We start from the raw sequence: 25,675 nt of genomic DNA, 5'->3' as shown, positions 1-25,675 counted from the left end.
AATTGGCTAAAAATAAAAATTATATGCGCTTGCTTGATCAAAATACTAGCAATCTCCAGACTTCGGTGGTTCGACCCAAACATATTTTATGGAATAAAGATCTATCAACTAAACTATATTATCTGCAATTAAAATAGGTATAGTTTAAAAAATGTTGGGATTTGAAGCTTAATCCATAATTGGATCATCACCTTTGTTTTAATTTTATACTTCGACATGGTTTATATATATGCTTCTCCGCATGCGGCATGCCACTATTATAGGATTGATCCACAATTTGCTGCTATTCTTGATAAAGTTTCCCAGATTCATGCCATAAGATTATTAAAATTCTTGACTAAAACTGAATGGTTATATAACCTATTAACAATCATCAATTGTACCGATTGAAACAGCATGGTGGTGTTGCCAAGTATAACATGGATTAAAAACGCAGCTCATAAAAATATTATATAGTCCAACCTAAACCCTAATAGGTTTTAATCATATAACCAGTGGCTTTGATACCAACTTTTAGCCTTACGAGGTTATACAATTAAAACACAAACGAATGAGTAATTGACCTGATTCCAACGGCGGCCATGGAAATCGAACACAAAATAGTAGGGCATGGCAACACCAGGATCTTCTTTAAACTCCTAGCCGGATACAACTACTCTATGGGAAGCATTATGTTGTGTTATATGGCTTATAGGGACCGGTGTTTTATATAAGCTAAAAGTTAGGGTTTCCATCCATAAAGAAAACCTAAACTTACTTAGCCTTCAAGTCAAGTATCATAATCATATTAAATTAAGGATTCCATCAATCCTATTTCCAATATAAAACACCTTATACAGGATTGATATCTTTAAGAGATCAAATCACAATCAACATTATTCTCCAATATTACATTTCTATTACATGTAGTAGACCACTTAAATGTCGATTTATATTGGATAAATCCAACACTCCACACTTTTCACATCTTATGTGCAAATATATAAGGTCATATAAGGCACTTTCGTTATGAAGCGGAAGGCCGGTGTGAAGTTGAAGGCCGGTGTGATACCGAAATTTTTCTAATTTATCTATTAAAGTGATTCCAATACACTTTGGTATGGTGCCAAAGACCTAAGTTTGAATCTCTTCTATTTCTCTATCCCTTCATATTGTCCTAAATATTATCACTTAATATCTGGACGATATGATGCCAACAATGATTTAATCCTATTTGCATGTGTTTTTGTTCATGTATCAGTAAAAGAGCTAATTGACTACTTTTGCAATATATCAATAAGGAAAGCATGGTTCAATACGAGGAAAATACATTATTGAGACCTTCACAATGCAGAATTTGCATCGTTTAATACGAGGGAGAGTGTCATTAGGTGAAGGTTGGACATATTTCTATTCACTTTACATGGTAAAGAAAGCAAAAAGGATTATGGCGGAAAAATTAAACTCAGACAACAAAGAAAATGGAGTTGAACCTATCAAAGAGACTAAAATCGAAAAGGACTTGGCACCGTTTGAAATTGAACATCTCCGCATATATAAAAATAACCATAACGGTATAACCCAATAACTGAGTATAATAAATCCCAAAAAGTTTTGTCACCAAGTCTAATTATTCAGTAGCTTATATCTAAAAAAAAAAAATCATAAATCAATAACAATCAAGACATATAATGTTCGTGGTTGGTACATTGTTTAGAATTGATGAAGATAAATAATCTTGAGATATACACGTTTAAAGTGATTTGGAATGTATTTATAATTTTTTTTTTAAAAGCTGTATAAGGTCAAAATTATTATTGTGTGTGAGAATATATAAGTCATTTTCTATTAAATTTTAATGTGGAGTGCTAATAAAAAAGCCTAATTATAATTAACTCTAAATTATCGCTTCTCTCATATGTTAAATATACATTTGAGTTGTAAGTGGGCTTAAAGAAAACACAACAACGATAAGAAGCATATATACACAGGCCCTTTATGTAAAGGGATCCTTAATTTTTTTTTTTTAAAGGGGGATTAGGTGTGAGGCTCACTCCATATCGAACTTCAATGATCTGAACTGTCTATTTTGTAAGTCTCGATTCATAGATCATCCTTGCAAAAATTCAATTCAATCCGAAGCCATTTGTCTATTTACACTAGTAAAAAAAACACTTTGCGCGACGCAGGTCCTTCGTCGCGCAAAGTCAAAAAACGTCGCGCAAAACTTTGCCCAACTCACCTTGGTCGCGCGCAAACCGTCGCGGCAAGGCAGTGACAGAAGGCTTTGCGCGACGCATGTTATCTCTTCGTCGCGCAAAACTACTTTGCGCAACGCAGCCTACGTCGCGCAAAGTAGTTTTGCACGACGCAGCATACGTCGCGCAAAGTAGTTTTGCGCGACGAAGAGATAACATGCGTCGCGCAAAGCCACTTTGCGCGACACACATCCGTCGCGCAAACCTTTTTTTTTTATTTAGTGAAAAATAATTTTTTTTGTTTTAGTGAAATTTTTTTTTAAAATTTTTTTGATAAATATTGTAATTAAATTCTAAATAATAATTAATTAACCAAGCAAAAATATTTAATTATAAAATATATGAAAATGTACATACAAGATGTCCAAACAAAAAGAAAAAACTACAAGTGAACTAAGTTTAATACATCAGGCTACTGGGTATCGGCAAGGCAAGGTGGCTTTAAGGTCGAAGGTGGAGTAAGATGAGGTGCTGGTAGCGAGATTTGGAGGCCCGACATCTGTATGGCTTGTACAAGTTCTTGCACCCTCCCGACACAGGTCTTCATCTCATCGCCCTGGACCCTCAGCTGCGCCTTCATCTGCTCATCCTCGGCCCTCAGCTGCGTCACTTCCGCCTTCAATAAAACACAAATACCAGAAGATGGTTCATATCGATAAAACACAAATACCAGAAGCAAATGAAGAGCAAAAGTGAAGGCAGCCCTAAGTCTGTCAAGTGGGCAAAGGGTGCTTTACTTTTACTATCTAGGGCAAAAGTGAACTTAAATACCTGCTCTAGAATTTGAACAAAATCCTAAACTATACGAGTATGCTTTAGGAATATAATATTGACATTGAAATTAACTTGTTTCATGCCGATTTAAGACTTGCATTCAAAATTGAACACCACCCTAATCTCTTTAGTCACTAAAACAACCTATATACATGATAGAGACTCGAGACTTACATTGAATTTCGACAAAACCCCAACTTGGACAAGTCTGATTAGTCACTAAAACCCCAAATCGGCAATACCACCATCTTCCTTTTTAGCTTTCCGAAGCATACCTCATCAACCCAAGCTAATCACAGAGCGGTAGCAAGTTGCAAAACCAACCTAAGCAACAAGAGTGCTGGCAGTGGTTGACTCGCTGTAAAACAAAAGAGAATTCGTAAATTGTTGTATAGAAACAAAAAACAAATCTGCTGACAATAAACTCCAAACATCGGCTGGCAGATATGCAAAGAAGAGACAATATGTATTGGGTACTTCAATTATGTATCCGTTCTTGCAAAGATAGGGAATGATAAAATGATTCTTCTTAATGCTTCCTAATTGAACTGAAAAAAGAAACATTCGGTGGTCAACACCCAATTACTAATTAATTAAGTGGTGACCATGAACACGTGAATAAAATTGTAGAGGTTAATTATACGGAATCTTACCGCAAAATAAAAATTGAAATTATGTGTTGCGCACAGTTATATCGAAGAAGAATAATTTCTATTTAACTGAAATTAAATCCGAATAAATGATTCATAAAATTACAGATTTTCAATCAAATGCGGAATATACACAACAATTTTATTTCTGATTTGAATATAACCAACTACATCCCAAGTTGTATCAGTATCAATGGATCCAACTACATCCCAAGTTGTATCAGTGATAACAATTTTAATCACTGAGTATGCAACGTTGGCATGCATATTCACGTTTAATCGTGGCCATGATGATAGGAATTTAAAAAACACGAAAATAGGAATGATGTAGCTTTACTTAGATTTCAGGATTCTAAAACCTATTGCTGAGATTTGAGAAACATACGAAATGTGTTTCATATTTCAAAATAGATTTGCATAAGAGTTCAGAAACGCAGACATCCCTTCTTTTCATTCCCCTAAACGCTAAACGCTAAACCCTAAAGCCTAGGCTTTCAACACCAAAACCCCCAAATAGTACCAGAATTTTGCAATGTGCAGGGAATATACTAAAAAAACTTAAACCACAATCAAGCACCATATCTCTAAACAAAATCAGAACCCAAACCACATATAAAATCTCTAAAATCAATTTACCCAACCCCTAAATATATAATAATAATAATAATTCTAGTAGAAATTCCAATCCATTACAACAAAACAAAAAGCTAAAACAACAAAACACAAAATACCAGATATTGCTGGATGTAGATATCCAAAACAGCGACACCCATCAATTGATCTAATTACGTATCCATTCCCTATCCATGGCATACAAAGTATGCACTCCCTGTTTACATGTTATAAAACATTTAGTAGACCTGCAATCCAAATTAACAAACCTAATTGTTGTATACACTAAGCTCTCCAACTGAAAATGTTTAATTAAATTTTCCAACTTAAAACCCTAAATTAAATCCTACAAATTGAAATAGCAGAAACATAATTAGAGAGAAGGAAGAAATCACTGACCTTCAAGTTGTTGAAAGCTCTGATGGGTGTTTCTTTTCATCCAGCCCTAAAAACAGAACCCATAATTGTAATATAATATCCAATCATAGGTCAAGAATCAAATTAACACAGCCGTGTATAGAAAAATTGAACAAATTTAGACATGTATATGTATGTATATTCCAGTAAAAAAGATTGAAATGCACTGAACCCTAAATTGCAAAACTACGTCAGACTGATTGAAGAAGAGAAACAGAGAGGGAGTGGGACGGAGATTCGAGATTCGCGTCGGCTGCCCATCGTTTAGAACGAGAGGGAGAGATGAGCGAGAGGGAAGAGAGAGGTCTACGGGACAGAAATAGGAGATGCAGGACTATGGGAAGAGAGAGGTCTACGGGAAAGAAAAAGGAGATGCAGGTATACGGGAGAGAAAGAGCGAGAGGGAAGAGAGAGGAGATGCAGGTCTATGGGTTCAAGGTTGACAAACATGGAAAATTGAAAAAAAAAAGCGCCTATTTTTCACTATTGCACCGCCAAAATTTTCACACCTAGCGCGACGTAGGCCTACAATTTGACGTTGCGTAAAACGGTTTTGCGCGACGACCACGTTGAGACGTCGCGCAAGGTAATTTTTTTTTTAAATAATATTATAAAAATTACTGAAAATGTGACTTTACTCCTTTCAAATTTATTTTTTTTTTACATAAATCCCACAATAATATATTTTTCTAACAAAAACCCACAATAATTTTTTTTACATATATATCATTCAATTTTTTAAGTGTTATAAGTACAAAATAAATAAATGAAAATGTACTTTAAATACATATACCATTGATTTTGATGGGAAACGTATTGTACGAAACTAGTTTAAACGATCCAACTGTCAAACTTGTTTGTATATGTTTCGAGATCGCATACGCCAAAAATAGCAAAAAAAAAACATTCAGAGATCAAGTAACGGGATAAAACTTTTTGACGGTTATAAACGAAAAATCACGATTTAACCGTTATTTTAACTCCGATTTTGATGATTTTTTACAGCTACATTCTTTAACCCTATATGAATACAATGAAATAATTCGATAATCAATTTAAAACATTTACACAAGTGAATACCACAAAATCTTATGTTATAGTTGATGAAAGTATTAATAAATTCAAAGTGTTAGTGAATCTATCGTTTTGTTGGGAAACACATTGTACGAAACTAGTTTGAACGATCCAACCGTCAAACTTGTTTGTATATGCTTCGAGATCGCATACGCCAAAAATCGCAAAAAAAAATAATTTAGAGATCAAGTAACGAGACAAAACTTTTCGACGGTTATAAACGAAAAATCACGATTTTAACGGTTATTTTAACTCCGATTTTGATGATTTTTTTACAGCTACACTCATTGACCGTAAATGAATACCACGAACTGATTCGATCGTCAATTTAAAATATTTACACAAGTGGGTACCACAAAATCTTATGTTATAGTTGATGAAAGTAGTAATAAATTCTAAGTGTTAGTGAATTTATCGTTTTGATGAGAAACGGATTGTACGAAACTAGTTTGAACGATCCAACCGTCAAACTTGTTTGTATATGTTTCGAGATCGCATACGCCAAAAATTGCAAAAAACAAACATTCAGAGATCAAGTAATGAGACAAAACTTTTCGACGGTTATATACGAAAAATCACGATTTAACGGTTATTTTAACTCCGATTTTGATGATTTTTTACAGGTACACTCTTTAACCATATATGAATACAATGAACTACGTCGCGCAAAGTCAAATTTTTTTTTTTGGCCCTTTTGCTTATAAGTACAAAATAAATAAATGAAAATGTATTTTAAATACATATACCATTGATTTTGATGGGAAACGTATTGTACGAAACTAGTTTAAACGATCCAACTGTCAAACTTGTCTGTATATGCTTCAAGATCGCATACGCCAAAAATAGCAAAAAAAAATATTCAGAGATCAGGTAACGGGATAAAACTTTTCGACGGTTATAAACGAAAAATCACGATTTAACGGTTATTTTAACTCCGATTTTGATGATTTTTTACAGCTACATTCGTTAACCCTATATGAATACAATGAACTAATTCGATCATCAATTTAAAACATTGATGCAGAGGTACCTACGTCGCGCAAACTCCTTTTTTTTATTTTTTATTTTTTTTTGGCCCTTTTGCTTATAAGTACAAAATAAATAAATGAAAATGTTTTTTAAATACATATACCATTGATTTTGATGGGAAACGCATTGTACGAAACTAGTTTGAACGATCCAACCGTCAAGCTTGGTTGTATATGCTTCAAGATCGCATACACCAAAAATAGCAAAAAAAAAACATTCAGAGATCAAGTAACGGGACAAAATTTTCGACGGTTATAAACGAAAAATCACGATTTAACGGTTATTTTAACTTCGATTTTGATGATTTTTTACAGCTACACTCTTTAAGCCTATATAAATACAATGAACTAATTTGATCATCAATTTAAAACATTTACACATGTGGATACCATAAAAGAAAAAGACAATGCAAGAACCAAAAAAAAAAAAAAAAAAAAAAAAACTTTGCGCGACTAAGGTGGGCGTCGCGCAAAGCTGTTTTGCGCGACGCATAAACTTCTGTGTTGCGCAAAGCTGTTTTGCGCGACGTCAGCCTTCGTCGCGCAAAGTTACGTCGCGCAAAGATCGTTTGCGCGACGTTTTGTGTTTTCCGTCGCGCAAACATACTTTGCGCGACGAAATTTTCTACGTCGCGCAAGATTCCGTCGCGCAAACATGTTTTTCTACTAGTGTTAATTATCAAGATAAAATTTCATTGTTTCTTATATAACAAAGTACTTGTTAACTTCTTTGAACCCAATTAGATGTCTTAAACATTTATGATTTGACTAATATTTTGCAAGCATGATCTATGAGATGCAACTTGAAAAATAGACGATTCGAATCATTAAAGTTTGATGTAGTGTGAACTCCATAATTAACCTCAATTTTTATAAAAAAAAAAATTAGAAATCATTTCCCTTAAAGATCCCATATATACATATCTAGCTACAACTTAAAAAGAGACGGTAAAAGGCTCTGAATATAAGCGTGATGAGAAGGCCAAAGCTGGAAACCGTTAAACTATCTCCAACAGAAGGGTCTAGATGGCCGAAAATAACCAGAAAAATGTCTCCAACCCAAGGCTTGTGGGCCCCATGGGACAAAAAAAGGCCAAAGGGCCAACCAGCTGGCCCAACCTAACCAACCTCTGATTTTTTCCTATAAATACCTAAGTCATTCCTACACCATTTGTCACATAATTTTCACCATTCCTACACCATTTCAATTCTCATATTTTCTTACCTCTTCCAATAATCTTTCCTTCAAATTTTTCAATAATTTTCAAATGGCCTCATCTGTAATGAAAGGTAGGGCTTGGACCCAAAAAGAAGATTAAGCTATTTGCAGGGCTTATAGATGGGTCTCGAAAGATAGTGTAAGGGGGACTTCTCAAACAAGTGAAGGTGTTTGGACTCGTGTGTCCAAAAAATATTATGAGTTCTACGAAGGTACCACTCCACCGAATACTCGAAACCACGACATTTGTTCTTCAAGATAGAAGAAACATCTTCATCCAAGTTTGAATAAATGGTATAAAGCACTGTTAGCAGCCGTAAGTAGATATGAAAGAGGCGCCAATTACTACAACAAAGTAAGTGTTTTTCACAATTTATTTTAAATATTTAATTATATTACAATTAATTTCCTTTAAAGACACACCCCGACCCGGAAAGTCTCTTAGGTCTCTGAATCGAGTTGTATTGGCTGACACCTGAAAGATGACGAAGCCATAAAGTGAAGTGATGTGGAAAATGTGAATAAATTTAAACCTAAAAGTGCCTAAATATAAGAGTGTGATGTGAGCGGAAATGAACCCATTTCACATATGATCTCAGAGCATAAGTAAAGTACAGTAGAGTGGATTGAGAATCATACCAACAAAGGTAATCTCCAATACCAAGATTTGCCACGAATCCTCATCGATAAGAAAGCTTAGTTATTAAAACTTGGAGGGGCGAAAAACAAGGGTGAGTGGGCCTGAAAATAAAGCTTTATAAAAACCTTTCTAAAAACATTGTAACCCCTCACCTTAAAACAAATATAGTTTCCAAAATATACTTACTACGTATAGTATAAAAATACTTACCGTAGCCTGCAAAATCTCAAGACTTCATTACGGCACAATATCTCGTAACTAAAGGTAGGACATCCAAAATCTCAACAGTAATATAAGTAAAATCAGGTGCTCAATAATCTATGCTAGCACACAAGTCGAAGTCGCCTAATGTGACATGTACGACTGAACTGATGCTCATTAATCTATGCTAGCACACGAGTCGGAGTCACCTAATGCGACCTGTACGACAGGATTGATGTAATCATAATATATGTTATAATGCTACAATCACGTGAATACTGGCACTATTCGCGGTCACCTACGAGTCAGAGTTGCCTAATGCAACATGTAAGATAGGACCGGCACCTACTTGGATCCAAGGCGAGCGTGCAGTGCGTAGGTGAGCATACACGTGAAAGACTGGCCCTGGGCGAGCACTAACACCGGGGTGCAGCAATGATGAACAGATTACATAAATTTAAGCATGCCACAGTGATTCGATAATTCTAATCAACATACTAATAGTCGTAGATATAATTATGGCATCAAATATTATAAGCATACCTGTGCATCCCATAAGATGTAGCATATTTCATAAATTATGTCATTTCGCTAATTCTTATAAACTTTAGTCTAATCCAAGAGTACGTAAGAAATTATTTTTCAGATGCATAAATGGAAACCATCAATCATATATATATATATATATATATATATATATATATATATACACTATACTATACTATACTATACTATACTATAAAAAGGAAAGGACCCACTCATCTGAAGTTTACGCTACAACTCCCTAGCACAAATACCGAGGTGTCACGAATGATCGTCGCCTAGAACAAATATCAAATCACATCTCATAATTCTTATCAATAGAACACGTAACTTACAAAAAAACAAATCCCCAAGGACATTCTAAAATGATTTGAAACTCATTGACCAAAAGTCAACCGTCGACGGTAGGGTTCACAACACTACATAACTCGATCCGGAAGATCTACATCTTGGATTTCCGATCCGTAACTTCCAAAGATCCACATTAAGCTTCTAAAACAACATACTAAATCCTACCACGATCCGACGGTCGGATCCCCGCCAATCACAATTCAAGTGGTGGTCAACGTTTTATTTTACTAACTTACAAATCCAATTCGAGAAGATTCGTACATCAGATTCCAGATCCATAAGTTTTTACAGTACTCAAATATTACGTACTATAACGTATTAAAGTTTGGTGGTGATCCAATGGTCTGATCGTCGAATCCTATAATAACCAAGTGGCGGCCCTTAACAGAAATATAACCAAATAACGAAATTTTGTCAATCGGATGTCTAATATGGAATCAGGGCATCCAAATTAGCCTAGGATGGGTAGGTTGGGTCTTGGCCCATGCGCCGTCGCCGTCCCAACTCACTGGAAAAAAGAATCAACAAAATTCCAAAAATTCTCAAATTTTACAGGCAAGTAGATCTCAGTGAGTGGAGCAAGTTTTATACATGTGGCCAAGTCCAATTTGGTCGGGAAATGCCCAAATTTCACTTAAACCTTTTTGGAATCCCTAAGATAAATGTTCTTCGATTCGACCTCCTCGATGCTCTGATGCCCCTACAACCAGTTGGGTTTTGTTTCTGGGTTCAAGGGAAGTTAATTAAGGGTGGTGGTTGGTGGTGCAACTCGCCGAAACGGCAGAATCGATGTCGAAACTCCACTAGTCACCCGCACGATTTTACACGATTTTGGACTTAAAAATCCTCAAATTTAGACAAATAATGTCACATCCCGGCATGGGTCCCCACCACATCCCGGGCTCGACTCCACCGTAGCACGATATTGTCCGTTTTGGGCCCCGACCATGCCCTCACAGTTTTGTTTCTAGGAACTCACACGAGAACTTCCCAATGGGTCACCCATCTTGGGATTGCTCTCGCGCGAACTCATTTAACTTCGGAGTTTTGATTAAACCCAAAGTCAGTGAGCTCCCAAAAGGCCTCATGCTAAGTAGAGAAGGAAATATACATATAAGGCTTACATGATCCACTCTCCTGGGCGATGTGGGATCTTACAATCCACCCCCTTAAGGGCCCGACGTCCTCGTCGGCACACTTCCAGCCAGGGATTAGCTATAATACCAAATTGTCCCATCCTGGGCTCGACTCCACCGTAGCATGAAATTGTCCGCTTTGGGCCCCGACCACGCCTTACGGTTTTGTTTCTGGGAACTCACATGAGAACTTCCCAGTTGGTCACCCATCTTGGGATTTCTCTCGCGTGAACTCGCTTAACTTCGGAATTCCGATGCAACTTGAAGCTAGTGAGCTCCCAAAAGACCTCGTGCTAGGTAGAGATGAGAATATACATATAAGGCTTACATGATCCAATCCCCTAGGCGATGTGGGATCTTACAAATAAGATAGATGGGGGGGGTTGTGGATGAGGTTGCAGGTGGTGGATGTGTGAATTTCAACGGAAAAACGACTAAAATCGGCTGAATTTAAGCCGGTTGGGTGCGCAGGTGTATGGGCCGACGGGGGAAAACTAGGAGCTTCTCTCCCTCTTCCTGATTGGCCTTTTTTTTCTTTCTTTTAATTTTCTGATAGGTCCCTAAAACACTAATTTGATTGGTCCCCTTAAACTTACGTAAATCTAATTGGGCCTCTTTCCCATAAGGTGGGATTCCACTTGATTAAAAATTAATGTTTAACTATTCGATTTAAATTCCTAAGTTTAACGGAATTAAAATTAACTTATAAAGATAACGTAAACGTGAAATACAAATTTAAATTACAAAATATGTAATGAATAGTGAAATTCAGGGGACGGGATTTCACAGTACACGTCACAGAAAGACAGTCAACGAAAGTTAAAACTTCCTCGCCTCTAAGGGCATTTTTGAAAATTCACTCTTTTAAAGATTATAAAATCATAGAATTAGAGACGGGTTATCACATTTAATTTTTGTAATTATATTTTCTAGGTACGCCAAGCGGAGGAATTGTATATGGAGGGCAGCTCGAAACTCTTTCAGTTTCATGGTTGTTGGGAAATTTGTAAATGATGGGTGTTATTTAAAGATCCCCCTCAACATAGAGTAGGTCATACCCCGGTGTTTGGAACTGCATCCTTAGCTGTAAATGGGGATGAAGATGGACCTTCTACCATTCAAGAAATAAGGGTAGAAAATCCGTCTTCGGGTGAAGGTTCCATACCTAAGGCTATGCAACAAAACAAGGCCCGAAGGTTGAAAGAAAATGGTAAGGCAAAGGATGATTACGCTGCTCAACATGAAGTGGTGGCCTCATTGCGATTAATGGCAGAGCAAAATGCCTTTGTTGTGGAAGAAATGAACTGTAGGCATGAAGAACGTGCCAAACAAATACAAAAAGAGATTGATGATAGGAATATGCAAATGAACACTTCGGATTACACTCTAATGAGTAAGGCCTATTTGGATAGGAAAAAGAGGGAAATTATGGCCCGGCGACAGTTGTTTACTTTCGACTCTACTTTTACAATGGTGGATGATGAAGATGATGTTGATTATGAGCTTTAAATTTAAGTTGTTGTAGTTTTTAAATATAAGTTGTAGTTTTTAAATTTAAATTGTTGTAGTTTTTAAATTTAAATAATAAATTATGTTTGGTCCCATGACCCTTTAGCCTTCAGTTGGAGATGGTAAAAAATAGGATCCCGTATTGTTCATTAAAATATTAATTTTTTAAAAAATCAGAGGATTTTTAACCCTTTGATCCTCATTCGGTTGGATATGACCTTGCTACTATAAGAGAACTGAACGAGGGTTAACCACGTAAAAAGACCCTACAATCAAAGTCGTAATTGTAACCTGGTCCTCCACGTGTCAGCACGAGACAGAGTATGGTCGTCACAAGCCTCTGCAATAGTACCACGTGTGTTGGTGGATATGCCCTAGCCAGTAGTAGGGGAATAGGAGCTTGGAAAAGGAGTCACAGAAAGGAATGATATGGGTTTATGGTTTTTAACCAATTGAAGAGGGAATCTAGTAGGGGCCAGGCAGCTGGAAACACCAGCGGCTTGTCAATATCATCCAGTCATGCTCAAACGCAACCCATATGAATGCAGTTCAAAATCCACAAAAGAAATCAAAAGGAAATCGCATTCTAGAAAACAGAGCTCGTACCATGCATTTCAAATGGCTTGTCCATGTCAGTTGTCATGCATTCATATCTAAATTAATGTTATATTATTCAGGAATTTTTAGTATTTTTTTAGTATTCTATATACCATAATACTTGATCATTAGATCATGGTAAAATTCATTCAGTTCTATTTTTAAACTTAACTCGCACTAAAACATACGTATTTCAAATCATGATGATTAATTGTAAGGTTTTAGCGATTTGTAACAATATGAATCCACGGTCTGACACTATAATTGGTGAAAGAACAGTACTCTCGAAACTTGTGGAGGCATATAGTCAACACAATATATAAGGAATGCATGCAAGTTAGTACTAGTGATCACTTAATTTCCATGTGGACCACCGTAACCAAAATCTCTTTTGACTTCTCCATTTATTTAGGACTTGGATCCTCTCCTGAGGTAATGGAGAGGATCCTCCTGACCAAGTGTTATGGGTCGTTGAATTTTCATCTAACGGTTATAATTATATTAACTTTAAAATGATCCACTTATTTGTAACCATTGGATATAAATTCAACGGTCCATAACATTTGGTCAGGAGGATCCTCTCCATTACCTCAGGAGAGGATCCAAATCCATTTATTTAGGTAGCTAGGTCTGAGAGCTAGTTGGATATAGATGATCCAAAACCAAAGGCCAGGCCTGGTACACAATTCCGACTTTTTATCTTAGAGCATTGATGGTGATCAGGTTAACTGCATCGATCGACATTATTTTTTTGTGTATTCTCCAAGTGTTAACGTCTAACGACCCATTGAGGGTCCTTGACTGTTCCACTACCCTATCCACTCTCTCCTGCCCAGATGAAAAGTCTTTGAGATCAGAGAGAGAGGTCAATTTCAGCAGAGTCAGTCTTTCAAAAAGTCTGTATAAACCACGCATATAATGCAGGCAGTTAAATATCTATCTGCATGTCTTTCATGATGTCTCCACCTTCTTCATGACACATCATTTCTTGCATTATTGATTCGGAAACATAAGATTCGACAGTGATGGGAGCCTATGTCGACACAAACATATATACTTTTTTGAGTCTGAATATATACATGTATACATGTAGTAAGGTTTCTCTCTAGTTAATCCGAATAAAACATTTAAAACACGAATATGTGTTTGGTGATAGCTTTGTAAGTAGCAAAAGATTCTGGCTAAATATATAGTTAGAAATTGACTATAAAAGTTTAGAAGGAGAGACTTGAAATGTACGAATAGTTATAAATATTACAAATGACTTCTTTCGAGTAGTCATTTTCCTTCATCTAATTTTGTAATTCACTTGTAACTCTATTTAGCTTGAATCTCTTAGTTCTTGCAAATCTCTCATCCAAGCATGGAATTAATGAGTTGTTTAGATTTATGATTTGATAATACGAAAATTTATATTGTCGGCTATCTGACAGTAGGTTGAACATGCATACATGTTTGGTGATAGTAAGTGGTGTTCTAACGCATTCTTAAAATGGAAATAAATATATCAAAAGCATTGAACAAGTAATGGAATGTGTCTTAATTTTTTTTTTTTACAAATTATATCACTACTCTAAAGAAAGGAGGGAGAGCTTGAACGGAAAATGCAATGATTGAACAACATAATAACTACAAACCAATAAGACAATCCAGCATTTGCTTAAAGTCTCACTTCATCTATAAACAGCGAAGTCGTCATATTATTTCAAAAATATATTCCCATTATTTAATGATTCTTACTGTCAACGAAAAGGTCCATTGTCAGGCCTCCATATGGAACGATCGTTTTTTTTTTTAAGGAAACTAATTAAAATGATTTGAAAACTTTGAGTTTTAATGATAAGGACAAAATAAAGGGTATAATGAATAGTACTATGATTGACTTTTTAGTGTAAAAATGTGGTTTTTCGTTAAAGTGAACAGTACCGGGTGCTTTTCGTTAAACTTCCCTTTTTTTTAAACTAGTTGCAGTTGAAATGCGAAGGAAGGAAGTACCCCGTAACCTTCACAAATTGCACCTGTAAACAAAACAATCCGAAACTTGTTATTGAAACTATCTTTGGGGTTTGGCTTCCGGTTGTCACATATAATAATTATGTTATTTTGATAAGATTTGACCCCGTGGGGAGTTTGACCATGACTTGGTAAAAGTTGTTGTTCCATACGCCATGATTCTTTTCCTACACAAGCAAGCAAAGTATCAGTGCTTTAATCAGCACTTTCAAACGATTAGGAAACAAAATAAATAGTGTGACCTATACGGTTATTTCATTTTCCAAAAATAAATATCATATACGGAGTACCATATAAAGAATCTTCTATTCAAAGTGGTATCTTGTGTCCTTTAACCAAATGCATGTGCATTTTTTGGCAGTTCATAAAATTAAAGATTTTTAATTGAGTAATATTAAGGAGACTAAATTTTTGAACTAAAATTTCTAAATCAATGATTTGAATGTTGATTGAATTATTACTTAATTAAGTATTTATTAACGTATTTATTTCCTATTGATGATACATCATTTGTTTTTTTCTAGCATTATCCTTTTTATTTGGGGCTTTTAGATCCAGGTCTAAAATCATAGTGTTTTTAGGAGTGAGTCTAGTTATCTAATTATATGTATTTATTTCTTTTATACTCATTTAATGTTTTCTAAAAATATTAAAAGTCAATTAAAATCTTTTAATATTATGCATTTTCCAACTCCAAAATATATAATTAATATCTTATAACAAAAAAACTAATATAATAACATAAATCTATCTGCAAAACATTATACCCTAACTCAAGTAGCAAATTTATGAATGTATATTATACCTATAAGTGAGATATGAAACCTAGCTAAAAGGTAGAAAAAAACATAATATACCTACAAGCAAGACACATTAATATGTGGCAGGTTGACTATGAAAAAAATTTGTCATATAGGTAGATAAATACAATTTACCTGTAATATAGGTTGATTATAAAAATTAAAATAAAATCTATAAATAGGATAAAGCAAGAGGAAGAACAAGAAATAACAAAAAAATAAATAAAAAGAAATAATCAAAGAGATAATTAGGAAGAAAATTGATTTTTACAATAATTTTTTTCATTGAAGAGATAATTATTGATAATAAAATAATTAAATTTAAGGAATTGGACTTATTTTATTAAATTGGATTATTCCTACTATTAACTTAAAAATTGAACTTATATCAAGCTTCCCCTTTTTATTTTGTTATAAGCATCTTTCATGTCTCCCAAATGGATTAATCACCCGGCCTATTAACCAAAAATAATTAATATTGACGAGAAAATTAGAGAGTGAAAGGGAGTGGGATTTTCCCCTTCCAAATTCCCACACTTTCAGTCTCTTCCTTTCTCACTTTCCTCTTTTTCTTTCTCCCTTCATAAAAAATCAACATCAAATGCTGGCATGGATTAATTTAAACCGTTTAAATAGGAGGGGACTGAAAGAGAAGAGAAAAGAATCCTACACTGAGTGAAAGAGTAGAAAGGAGAGTGAAATATATGTACAAATCCTTAATTACCATATGCAAGGGTGATATTAACAATAATTCAATTCCATTATTTTTATTACTCAACTATAATGAATTTGACAGCTTAGTTTCATTGGAGCCAGCTAGTAATTGAAATTTCTTGTTCAACCATGCTAGTGGATAAGTGAAAATCTTTGTCTTGAGAAATTCGGCATGTAGCAATCATTTTGACCATTCTTTGTTTTCGTTGATAGTTGATACTATGTGACATTTTACCTGGACCATTTTACCTGGACCATTCTTTCCGAGTTTTGTTCCTTAATGAGAACGTCAATATTATATATAATTACTTTTAGTCACAAATCCTCTGTTAGCCTAATTGTCATGTTAACTTTATTTTTACAACATAGACTGAAGTTGTCCCGTCTTTTTCCTTGCAATGGATCATATTGACGACGGATAGATTAACAAATGTTGGACGAAAAATAAGAACTTTTGTTTTTAAGAAAACCTGAAGTTTCTAGATATAGATAAAGATTAATCATGACATATGTGATATTCATATGACATTTATGTAGTAAAATGTAGGCATATCAAGTGTCGAGTAAAAAGATAACAGATAATTTCATATTGTAAATGCTTAAAATACACTACGAAATCTCTCAAATTCCCTCGAGTTTTTCAACTTTTAAAATTCTTTAAAATCATTTCCTAACAAATGTTGGACAAAAAAATAAGAACTTTTGTTTTTAAGAAAACCTGAAGTTTCTAGATGTAGATAGAGATTAATCATGACATATGTGACATTCATATGACATTTATGTAGTAAAAAGTAGGCATATCAAGTTTCGAGTAAAAAGATAACAGTTAATTTGATATTGTGAATGCTTAAAATACACTACGAAATTTCTCAAATTCCCTCGATTTCTTCAACTTGTAAAATTCTTTAAAATCATTTCCTAATTGAATATACATGAAATTCTAATTGAATACAGCCGTATTCAATAGGGTTTGATAAACTAACTTAAAATCATGATTGAATACACTTTGAATTTCATATGATCACTTAAAATATTGATTAAATACAGCTAAACTTATTAAAAGAATTAAAATTGCTCAAAATCCCAAATAAAAAACGGCTTTTTATATTAGCACCTCACAAAATGTTGAATGCACCCCACATAAAATTTAATATTAAATGACATATTTACCTCACTATGCAATAACAATTTTGACCTTATTAGGTTTAAAAAAAATTCTAAATACATCCCAAATATTTTTTAGCGTATTATTTATCTTCTTAACTATCAAAACCCTCTCATTCTCCATTGTTGAACAAAACCCTAACCAATGAAACTACAAACATTTTAATTAAGAAAAATTGTTTTTGACGAATGGAACACGAAATCGATGTTTCGAAAGCTTCATATGCAGTAAGACTTTATATTTTTCATTGTTTTAGTGATTTTGATGACATCGATAATTATTTATCTTGCGTTTGTTACGTTGTTTAAACTTCTATATTCATATTCATCTTTTAGGGTTCATATTAATCTTGCGTACCCAATAACATGAATCATATTAGTGCTAGAGTAATATACTATTACAAAGTAGGTAACCTGCTCAGCCTCAAATAACGAGTTCAAAGCCTAATTGTTAGGTGATATGGAAGTGAAAGGAAACCTAAAAGCTTGGAGGAAGTGGGGTGTATAGAAAATAAAAAATGGGTGTTATAAGATTTGAGAAATGTGGGGTGTATGTATAAAATATAAGGTGTATATTGAGAATATGGGGTGTGGGGGTATTATGAGAAAATATGTGGGATGTATTAAGATAATTTTTAAGTGAAAAAGTAAATGTGGGGTGTATTAAGTATGTGGGGTTTATTCAACAATTTATGGGATGTTAATATAATAAGCCCCAAAAAAATTCAAACTTGAGTGTTTTAGCCAACTTAACAAAATTCATGTTTGCATTTTACTTTGCTTACTTCACGTGCGCCATGTTTTATTTATTTGCAATGGAAAACAAAAAACTTGTTATTTGTACCCAACGATCAACTCTAATTAATGGATATTACTTAAGTACTCATGAGTTATGGTCTCCTTTACTCACGTTTTGATTTGATGCAACTAAAAGATGTCACGTGTCCTTATTTTTTTAATGCCCAAAAACAATGAAATATGTGTTAAAATATCAGTGGCCCAAAATAAAAGTGAGTATATAAGTATTCATCGGTGATTACCTAAGTATTATCCCTAATTAACCACTACTTTTTCCTTGAATAAAAGAAACAAAAGAAGAACACAATTATTTGTCATTTATAGAACTAAGTTAACTACTTTCGTCTAATATTTATCTATATAGAGGGAGAAGGCAAAAATGATGAAACTTTCATTGTATCTAAAATGCCCTTATCTTATTAGGATTTAAAAAAAAAACCATGTAAGGTGGTTAGTAAGTTCATTATTTTTTAAGGAAAACTAATGAAAATGGCTTGAAAACTTTGAGTTTTAACGATAAGGACAAAATAAAAGGTAAAATGAATAGTATCAGATTTAACTTTTTAGTGTAAAAATGTGGTTTTTAGTTAAAATGAACAGTACCGTGAGCTTTTCGTTAAAAATCCTTATTTTTTAAGGTATGTTCTAATAAGAAACAATAATATTTAAAATAAGTAAAACTAAAACAAAAAACAAAAAAGTAAAACAATAATATCTAAAAGAAGTTCACTATATATTGAATAAAGTGAGGAATTATTTATAATCTGACCATATCTTGATGAAATATATCAAATCCAAACCGGACCCATTACATGTCTAACGCTTGAGATATTTTATTTTCTAGAGTACATGCCACATATATTAAATTTAGGGAAGCGAAGTAGTGCCCTCTAAACTACTATGGGTATATACTTCACTCTTATTGTGCAGCTCAGAACCAAACTCGTAACGCCAAACCAAAACACATAGTACCACAATAAAGAAGACAACTGATTAGTTTTTACGTAAATAAATTATAGATATTTTCTTTGTTCAAACAATTAATTAAAGTCAACTATATCCCTTTCATCCCAATGCGAAAAGAAAGTATCGCTTTCATGCATGCATAATCATTTGTATTATTTACTAAAAACACTTTATTAGATGCAAGTGATGTGATTAGGGGTAGTTTTGGGACCTTAGGGTACTAGACAATGTCCTATTATTATCAGTGAAAAAACCCTCAGCCCCCACCTTAAAATTCAGAGGCTAACCATGATCCATCAGTAATATCACCGAAATTAATTGTTTCAATTTAATCACTTATTTCTAAATGTTGACTTCTATCACAAAAGAAATCGATGATATTATGGATGAAAAATCTCATATATTAATTGTGTTTCAATCTGTTATATGTTCAATGTGAAATCATATTCTCTAACACTTTAATGTTAATTAACATAAAAGGGATGTGATTTTATAGTTATAGTTAATTAGTACTTAACAATAATAATATTGGAATCTTTGTTGGAGGCACAGGGTTTAGGCTCAGATCGATCTCCTTTTCTCTTTTAAGATACCGACATTAAAGCAATCAAATATTTTCCTTTCATCTTTTAGCCTTCCTCATCTAAATACTAATATAGTGTATTGGAACTTTTACACATGGAAGTCCGCATCATATTTAGGTGTAAAACAACAAACATTTCGGTTTATTTAAGCTCTTGATCTTTGCCCTAACCAGTCTCCTAACTTGAATGATGACTGATGACACCCTCATAGAATCAGATAGGTAGAAGAAGAGAAAGTAGACTTTTTATCTTTTTGGTAGAATTTATACAGATTCTCTTTCAAATTTTCAATAGTTTCCCACCCCTCAATACGCAAGCATAATAGTGGCAGTCACCTAATTTACTAGTCAAATATGTTTAGTAAATGATGTACATAAACATCATAGTAATTAAAATAGATTTAACCGCTTAGTATTACGATCTATTAGTATTTTCTTCACTTATAATTGACAGATCTTAAATTATATTTTCGCCAAAGACGAATTAGAACTAAATTATTATTGCTAACTCATTGTAAGACTTAGCTCTCTCTCTCACATCTTAGTGTAGATATATCATATGTATTAAAGAATTAGATTCAACAATCAGATTTTATGATGAGTTCGTGAAAACTTTTGTGTACTTAATTAGCAATACTCATACTTATTACTGAAATGGGATCTTAAGGACTATAGGTTGAAAACATAACATAAAAACTCGAAAAGAATATTAGATAAACCTAACATGCATGTATCACTGCCGCGTACTCATGTGTACGTAACATCTACTCACATTATACTGTAAATAATTAATAACACGCGCGACATGACAGTCTATAACCCTACATATTGTGTAGCCAAAACTCGTTTGGTGTTGATCGTATTCCTTAAATAACATACATCGAGAGAGCTTTCCATTTGTTGAACCAAAATTAGGAACACCATTTAAGTATCATTTTAATACACGAGCAATGATACACTTACCACATTTTTCATAATACATTTATATCACCTCTAATAGAGGTAGAGCCTAGCACATGTGAGTTATATCTTTATTAAAGATGTGATACAAATGTGGTAAGAGTATCATTTTTTATTAAAACACCTCTGAAAATAAAAGTTTCGTGAGAGTATTTTGAATGACAACACTTGTAGTTTTCTCTTAAGGGGAGGGAATCAGAATTCATTGTGTAACCGCTGCTCCAAATCACCTTCCTTTATTTGACGACTCTTAGATTTTCTTTTTTCTTTTTTTAGAATATAAGAGATATATCACCACACATTGATATTTGACGACTCTTAGATTTTCTTTTTTCTTTTTTAGAATATAAGAGATATATCACCACACATTGATAGCAGACTAATTCTACTCCTCATGCATCACAAGTATCACATGATCGTAGTGTAATTTTGTCCTTGGATCAAACAGACTTCAAAGCAAAGCCAGTGATTCAAGAAATTCATATGTGAGAGTTCGACTCGGGTTAGGAGAAATTTTTAGTTGTGACAGGAATACAAGTGGTGCATCACATGTTTTAATATGAGTGATGAGAAATTTTATTTTTTAAGTTATTAACTTTCTAACACACATATCCCACTATTTGTATAATGATACGTGATGTATCACTCCGTGTATAACCTATATTATTAAAATATGATTATAAAAGTGAATACAGTGGTCCTCTTCTATGTAGCATAGTAATATAATATTTGGGAGGGAGGTAGATTGTCTGCCTTGCTTTTACCATACCCTTCTCATCCCCTCAATTTGTTCGATTATGGTTAAGCCACGTCAACATTTTATATTGATTTTTTTATAGAGATAATAAGACAAAAAACAATAGAAATATAAAATGTTGACGTGACTTAACCGTGATAGCACAAATAGGAAATGATGGAAAGGGTATAGTATTGGAAGGGCAGACGATCTGCCTCCATTTTGGATAACTCTGGAGTATTTTATATTAGAGCTTTTAAACGTTAAATTTTGGTTATTATGTTTTTTTTTTTTTATTAAGAATCTGACATTCACCTCTCCCAGACCCTGCGTAAAGCGGGAGCCTTGTGCACTGGGTACGACCTTTATTAAGAATCTGACAATTCAAAACTTCATAACAATTTTGCATTTTCTAATATAGGCGAGGCTTGTGTGTAAATCTCATCTCTGTTAAAAATATGTGAACAAACGTATTAATTTTGTGTGTATAAATAGAATTACTGATATGAAAATCCAAAAGAGTAGGTATACAAAATTTTAGACGAAATTTACAAAACATATGATGTTTTACAAGTAGAAAATAAACATTTTAATCAATACTTAAGTTTCAATAATCATGTTATGTAATTTATCAAATTTAATTTAAAAAGTTGATGTCCACCCAAGTGGAAAAGTAGTTTTTCTCTTCCTCAATAGCATAAACACTGAAAAGGGATATTCTCCGGATCCCTTTCCATCTGAGCCTACTAACCAAGCAATCTGAGTTGATCCAACAATTAAAAACAGGGGGGCCATTAAAAGTTATAATAACTTTAGCCATTGGATCAAATTTTAAAGGTCCGGATTGTATAGTCAGTAGGCTCAGATGAAAGAAATCCGGAGAGGATCCCTTTCCCATAAACACCACACCAAGCAGACAAACATAGCCAGATGGCTCCTCTTTAGAGCAACTCCAGCAGGAGTTGGAACCTAATAGACCGACGACAGAAATGACCCAATAGCCCTAGCAATCTACTCCAGCCCATGCGGGCAATGGGGTTCGGGGGAGGCCTGAGTGAGAGGCTCGGCTCGAATTGGTGCCCGAGAGCTTGTGACCACAAGTGACGTCAACCACATTAAAAAATTAATAAAAAAATGTAAAAAAGCAATAAAAATTAAAATTAAAAAAAAAACAATGTAAACAATTAATAAAAAAAATTTAAAAATTAAAAAAAAAATTAAATTTTTTATAAATATCTTATCATTATCTTCCATCTTACATTAATTTTATATTTTCTCAAATACTTTGGATTGTAATTTCTTATTTAATGAAACGTGGTATAACGAGACCGATTAAAAATCATACCGGAAATTTGAAATAAAATTATTTATTATTATTTTATAAAATAAAAAATACTAATATTTTATTACCTATTGCCATGCTATTCAGTTTAAGGTGAAAATACAAAAGGTAGTTATTGTTCACGGGAGAATTCAATAGTGAGTTGCCCTAAGGGCCTTTGCAAGACTGGAAGTTGCTAACGCCTCTGTACCCCTGACTCATGCATAAGCAAACCCTCACACCTTCCTCTCCCCCATTTAAACCCCCATCACCCTCCTCCTCGTCCACATTCTCACCCAACGCAAACTCCTCTGAAAGCTTATAAACCATTTCTACCTCTCTCTCCCCCTCTCTCTATCTCTTTCTCTGTCTAAAAATACATATCTATTAGCTATGGTGGTTCTGTCACGAACAGCTAAATTGGACCATTTTTCTGACCTAATCAAAACATGCAAGCCCACCAGCTTGTTCGCCGGCATCCCAGTCGTCGACCTCTCGAGCCCCGACGCAAAGCACCGCATAGTCAGGGCTTGTGAGGAGCACGGCATGTTTAAGGTGATCAACCATGGAGTCCCATTGGACTTCATGACTACACTGGAAGCCCAAGCTCTCAAATTTTTCAACCTGCCCCAGTCGGAGAAGGACCAGGCAGCCCCCGCCGACCCTTTCGGCTACAGAAGCAAGAGAATCGGTCTAAACGGCGACGTGGGTTGGATGGAATACATCCTCCTCAGCACCAATCTTGATATCATCTCTCATAAGTCCCTCCCCATTTTCAAGGAAAACCCTGAAATTTTCCGGTAAAAATTTTGCAAAAAACAGAGAACTCTGTTCTTCTCTGTTTTTATTTATTTTCATTTTTTTACAAGCGATGCTGGAAATCGTCTGCGTTACGAAGAAACAAAAATATAAACCCAGTATAGTAACGCTCATCTTTTGGTCTCCTGCGCTCGTTTCAAATTCGTTATTCTAAATTAACTAATTTACTTGTTCTTTTTCAGTGACGCAGTGGAAGATTATATTACAGCAGTGAAGAACATGACTTTTGAAGTGCTGGAAATGGTGGCTGATGGGCTGGGGATTGATCAAAGGAATGTGCTGAGCAAGCTTTTGAAAGATGAGAAGAGTGACTCATGTTTCAGGCTAAACTACTATCCGCCATGCCCAGAGCTTCACGCTTTGAGTGGACGAAGTTTGATAGGGTTTGGGGAGCACACAGACCCACAGATCATTTCTGTCCTGAAATCCAACAACACATCAGGCCTGCAGATCAGTCTCAAGGATGGGACTTGGGTTACAGTCGCACCTGATCAGACTGCCTTTTTCATCAATGTTGGTGATTGCTTGCAGGTAGCCATTTTTATGATACTTACCTATTTTATGATTTTTTGTCACTTTTTTTTATCAGTCAATCAATCAATTGCTTTGGAATATTAGGTCAAAACCTGACTTCTAGTCTTCTAGCAGGCAACTTGCATTGCCTCTTCATTTTTCTTCCATAACACACTCTCACAACATGTTACAACATCCCATAACCATCTCTTCCTCTTTTGTATTGGAGGTGATAAAACAATGGTGATTAACCTTAAAACTTAACTTCCACCTCGTCTTGTTTTTTGGAGGGTGATAAAAAATATTAGGATGTGTTTGCAGTAAAAGTAAAATAAACTTACTGTTTTTGCTAACTTGGGAGTGGGATTTTGATGCAGGTGATGACTAACGGGCGGTTTAAGAGCGTGAAACATAGGGTTTTGGCTGACACACAAAGTTCAAGGGTTTCAATGATCTACTTTGGAGGGCCACCTTTGAGTGAGAAGATAGCACCTCTGCCGTCTCTAATGGCAGAAGGAGAAGAAAGCTTGTACAAGGAGTTCACGTGGAGTGAATTCAAAAAGTCTGCGAACAGGTCAAGGCTGGCCGATAATAGGCTAGGACCATTTGAGAAGTCTGCTGCTGTGATGCTGTCCAATTCCCAATTTTAGTAAAAACCAATATGTATTAGGGCTTTTGTCAAAAGCTCAGAATAGGTGTGAAAAAGTTTACTCCAATTTGCTCGTGTTTTTTCCATAGATGGATCGATCATCTTCTTTTATTGTATTTTTTCTTCTGTTTCCTCTCCTTTTTAACTTCTTTTTTTTTTGCCTTTGGTTCTTTGTTTGGATGTAACAACCACCAAGCTTCTGCGAGTTTATCATCTTCATGTCTTCTTGTTCAGAACAATCCATTTGGTTTCCATGTATAAACTTAAAATAGTTGTGTTGCATGTGTCAGACTTACCGGTTAGCTATTAATATTTGTCCCTATTTTGTTGAACATATTCTGAATTTGAATTATTCATTTTCTGGATAAGAAGAAACGTATTTTCAATAATCAACAAAAAAAAATTTCGACGAACAATATGATATTTACAAAAGTTATTTACATAGTCCACTCGCTGTGTCACAATTCACAATTAGGTATCTAATTCATGTGAGTCAAACCAATCAAACTAAATGTACAAAAACATGCTAAAAATGAAATGCTAATAGTTGTTATAAACTGCTTTTTTCAAAATCAAGTTGCAGATGCTTTAGCTTCAGTTGGCGCAAATAGTTATACTTATCATTAGTGATCTACGTTCCAGATTATGGGT

General features: G+C 34.3%; 2 protein-coding genes and 1 long non-coding RNA gene across 4 annotated transcripts; 2 read left to right on the top strand and 1 right to left on the bottom strand.

Annotated features, from left to right (window-relative positions):
• Positions 1 to 2,545: 2,545 nt before the first annotated feature.
• Positions 2,546 to 5,071, bottom strand: LOC126587346 (uncharacterized). The gene is made up of 3 exons (XR_007611039.1): positions 4,673 to 5,071; positions 3,186 to 3,369; positions 2,546 to 2,853 (listed from the first exon to the last, which is right to left on the bottom strand). It is a non-coding gene; the product is annotated as an uncharacterized LOC126587346 (long non-coding RNA).
• Positions 5,072 to 11,902: 6,831 nt separating this feature from the next.
• On the top strand, positions 11,903 to 12,391 carry LOC126585912 (uncharacterized; the record flags this gene model as incomplete). The annotated part of the gene is made up of 1 exon (XM_050250493.1): positions 11,903 to 12,391. A coding segment is annotated over one exon (489 nt), but the record flags the coding sequence as incomplete, so codon positions are not given.
• A 10,861-nt stretch (positions 12,392 to 23,252) lies between these two features.
• LOC126585004 (gibberellin 2-beta-dioxygenase-like) lies at positions 23,253 to 25,306 on the top strand. 2 transcript variants are annotated; one of them, XM_050249391.1, is made up of 4 exons: positions 23,253 to 23,843; positions 24,045 to 24,393; positions 24,605 to 24,618; positions 24,753 to 24,902. In XM_050249391.1, exons 1-4 carry the CDS (start codon positions 23,437 to 23,439, stop codon positions 24,754 to 24,756), a joined length of 774 nt encoding a protein of 257 aa, XP_050105348.1. In that variant the 5' UTR covers positions 23,253 to 23,436; the 3' UTR covers positions 24,757 to 24,902. The 2 variants fall into 2 exon arrangements, with proteins under 2 accessions (XP_050105348.1, XP_050105347.1); XM_050249390.1 differs by lacking the exon at positions 24,605 to 24,618 and having other exon boundaries at positions 23,261 to 23,843; positions 24,753 to 25,306.
• Positions 25,307 to 25,675: the final 369 nt, after the last annotated feature.

This window comes from Malus sylvestris, chromosome 10 (genome assembly GCF_916048215.2).
Source record: "Malus sylvestris chromosome 10, drMalSylv7.2, whole genome shotgun sequence".
In the NCBI taxonomy this organism is placed as follows: Eukaryota; Viridiplantae; Streptophyta; class Magnoliopsida; order Rosales; family Rosaceae; genus Malus; species Malus sylvestris.
Note: the sequence above shows the minus strand (reverse complement) of the source record. Positions and strands in the feature narration are given on the sequence as shown.

What these genes read in the sequence shown, in the direction of transcription:
- LOC126585004 (XM_050249390.1), top strand. Translation starts at nt 23,437, where the DNA reads ATGGTGGTTCTGTCACGAACAGCTAAATTGGACCATTTTTCTGACCTA. An exon ending in GAAAACCCTGAAATTTTCCG is followed by an intron (nt 23,844 to 24,044) that starts GTAAAAATTTTG and finishes GTTCTTTTTCAG; the next exon opens with TGACGCAGTGGAAGATTATA. An exon ending in ATGTTGGTGATTGCTTGCAG is followed by an intron (nt 24,394 to 24,752) that starts GTAGCCATTTTT and finishes ATTTTGATGCAG; the next exon opens with GTGATGACTAACGGGCGGTT.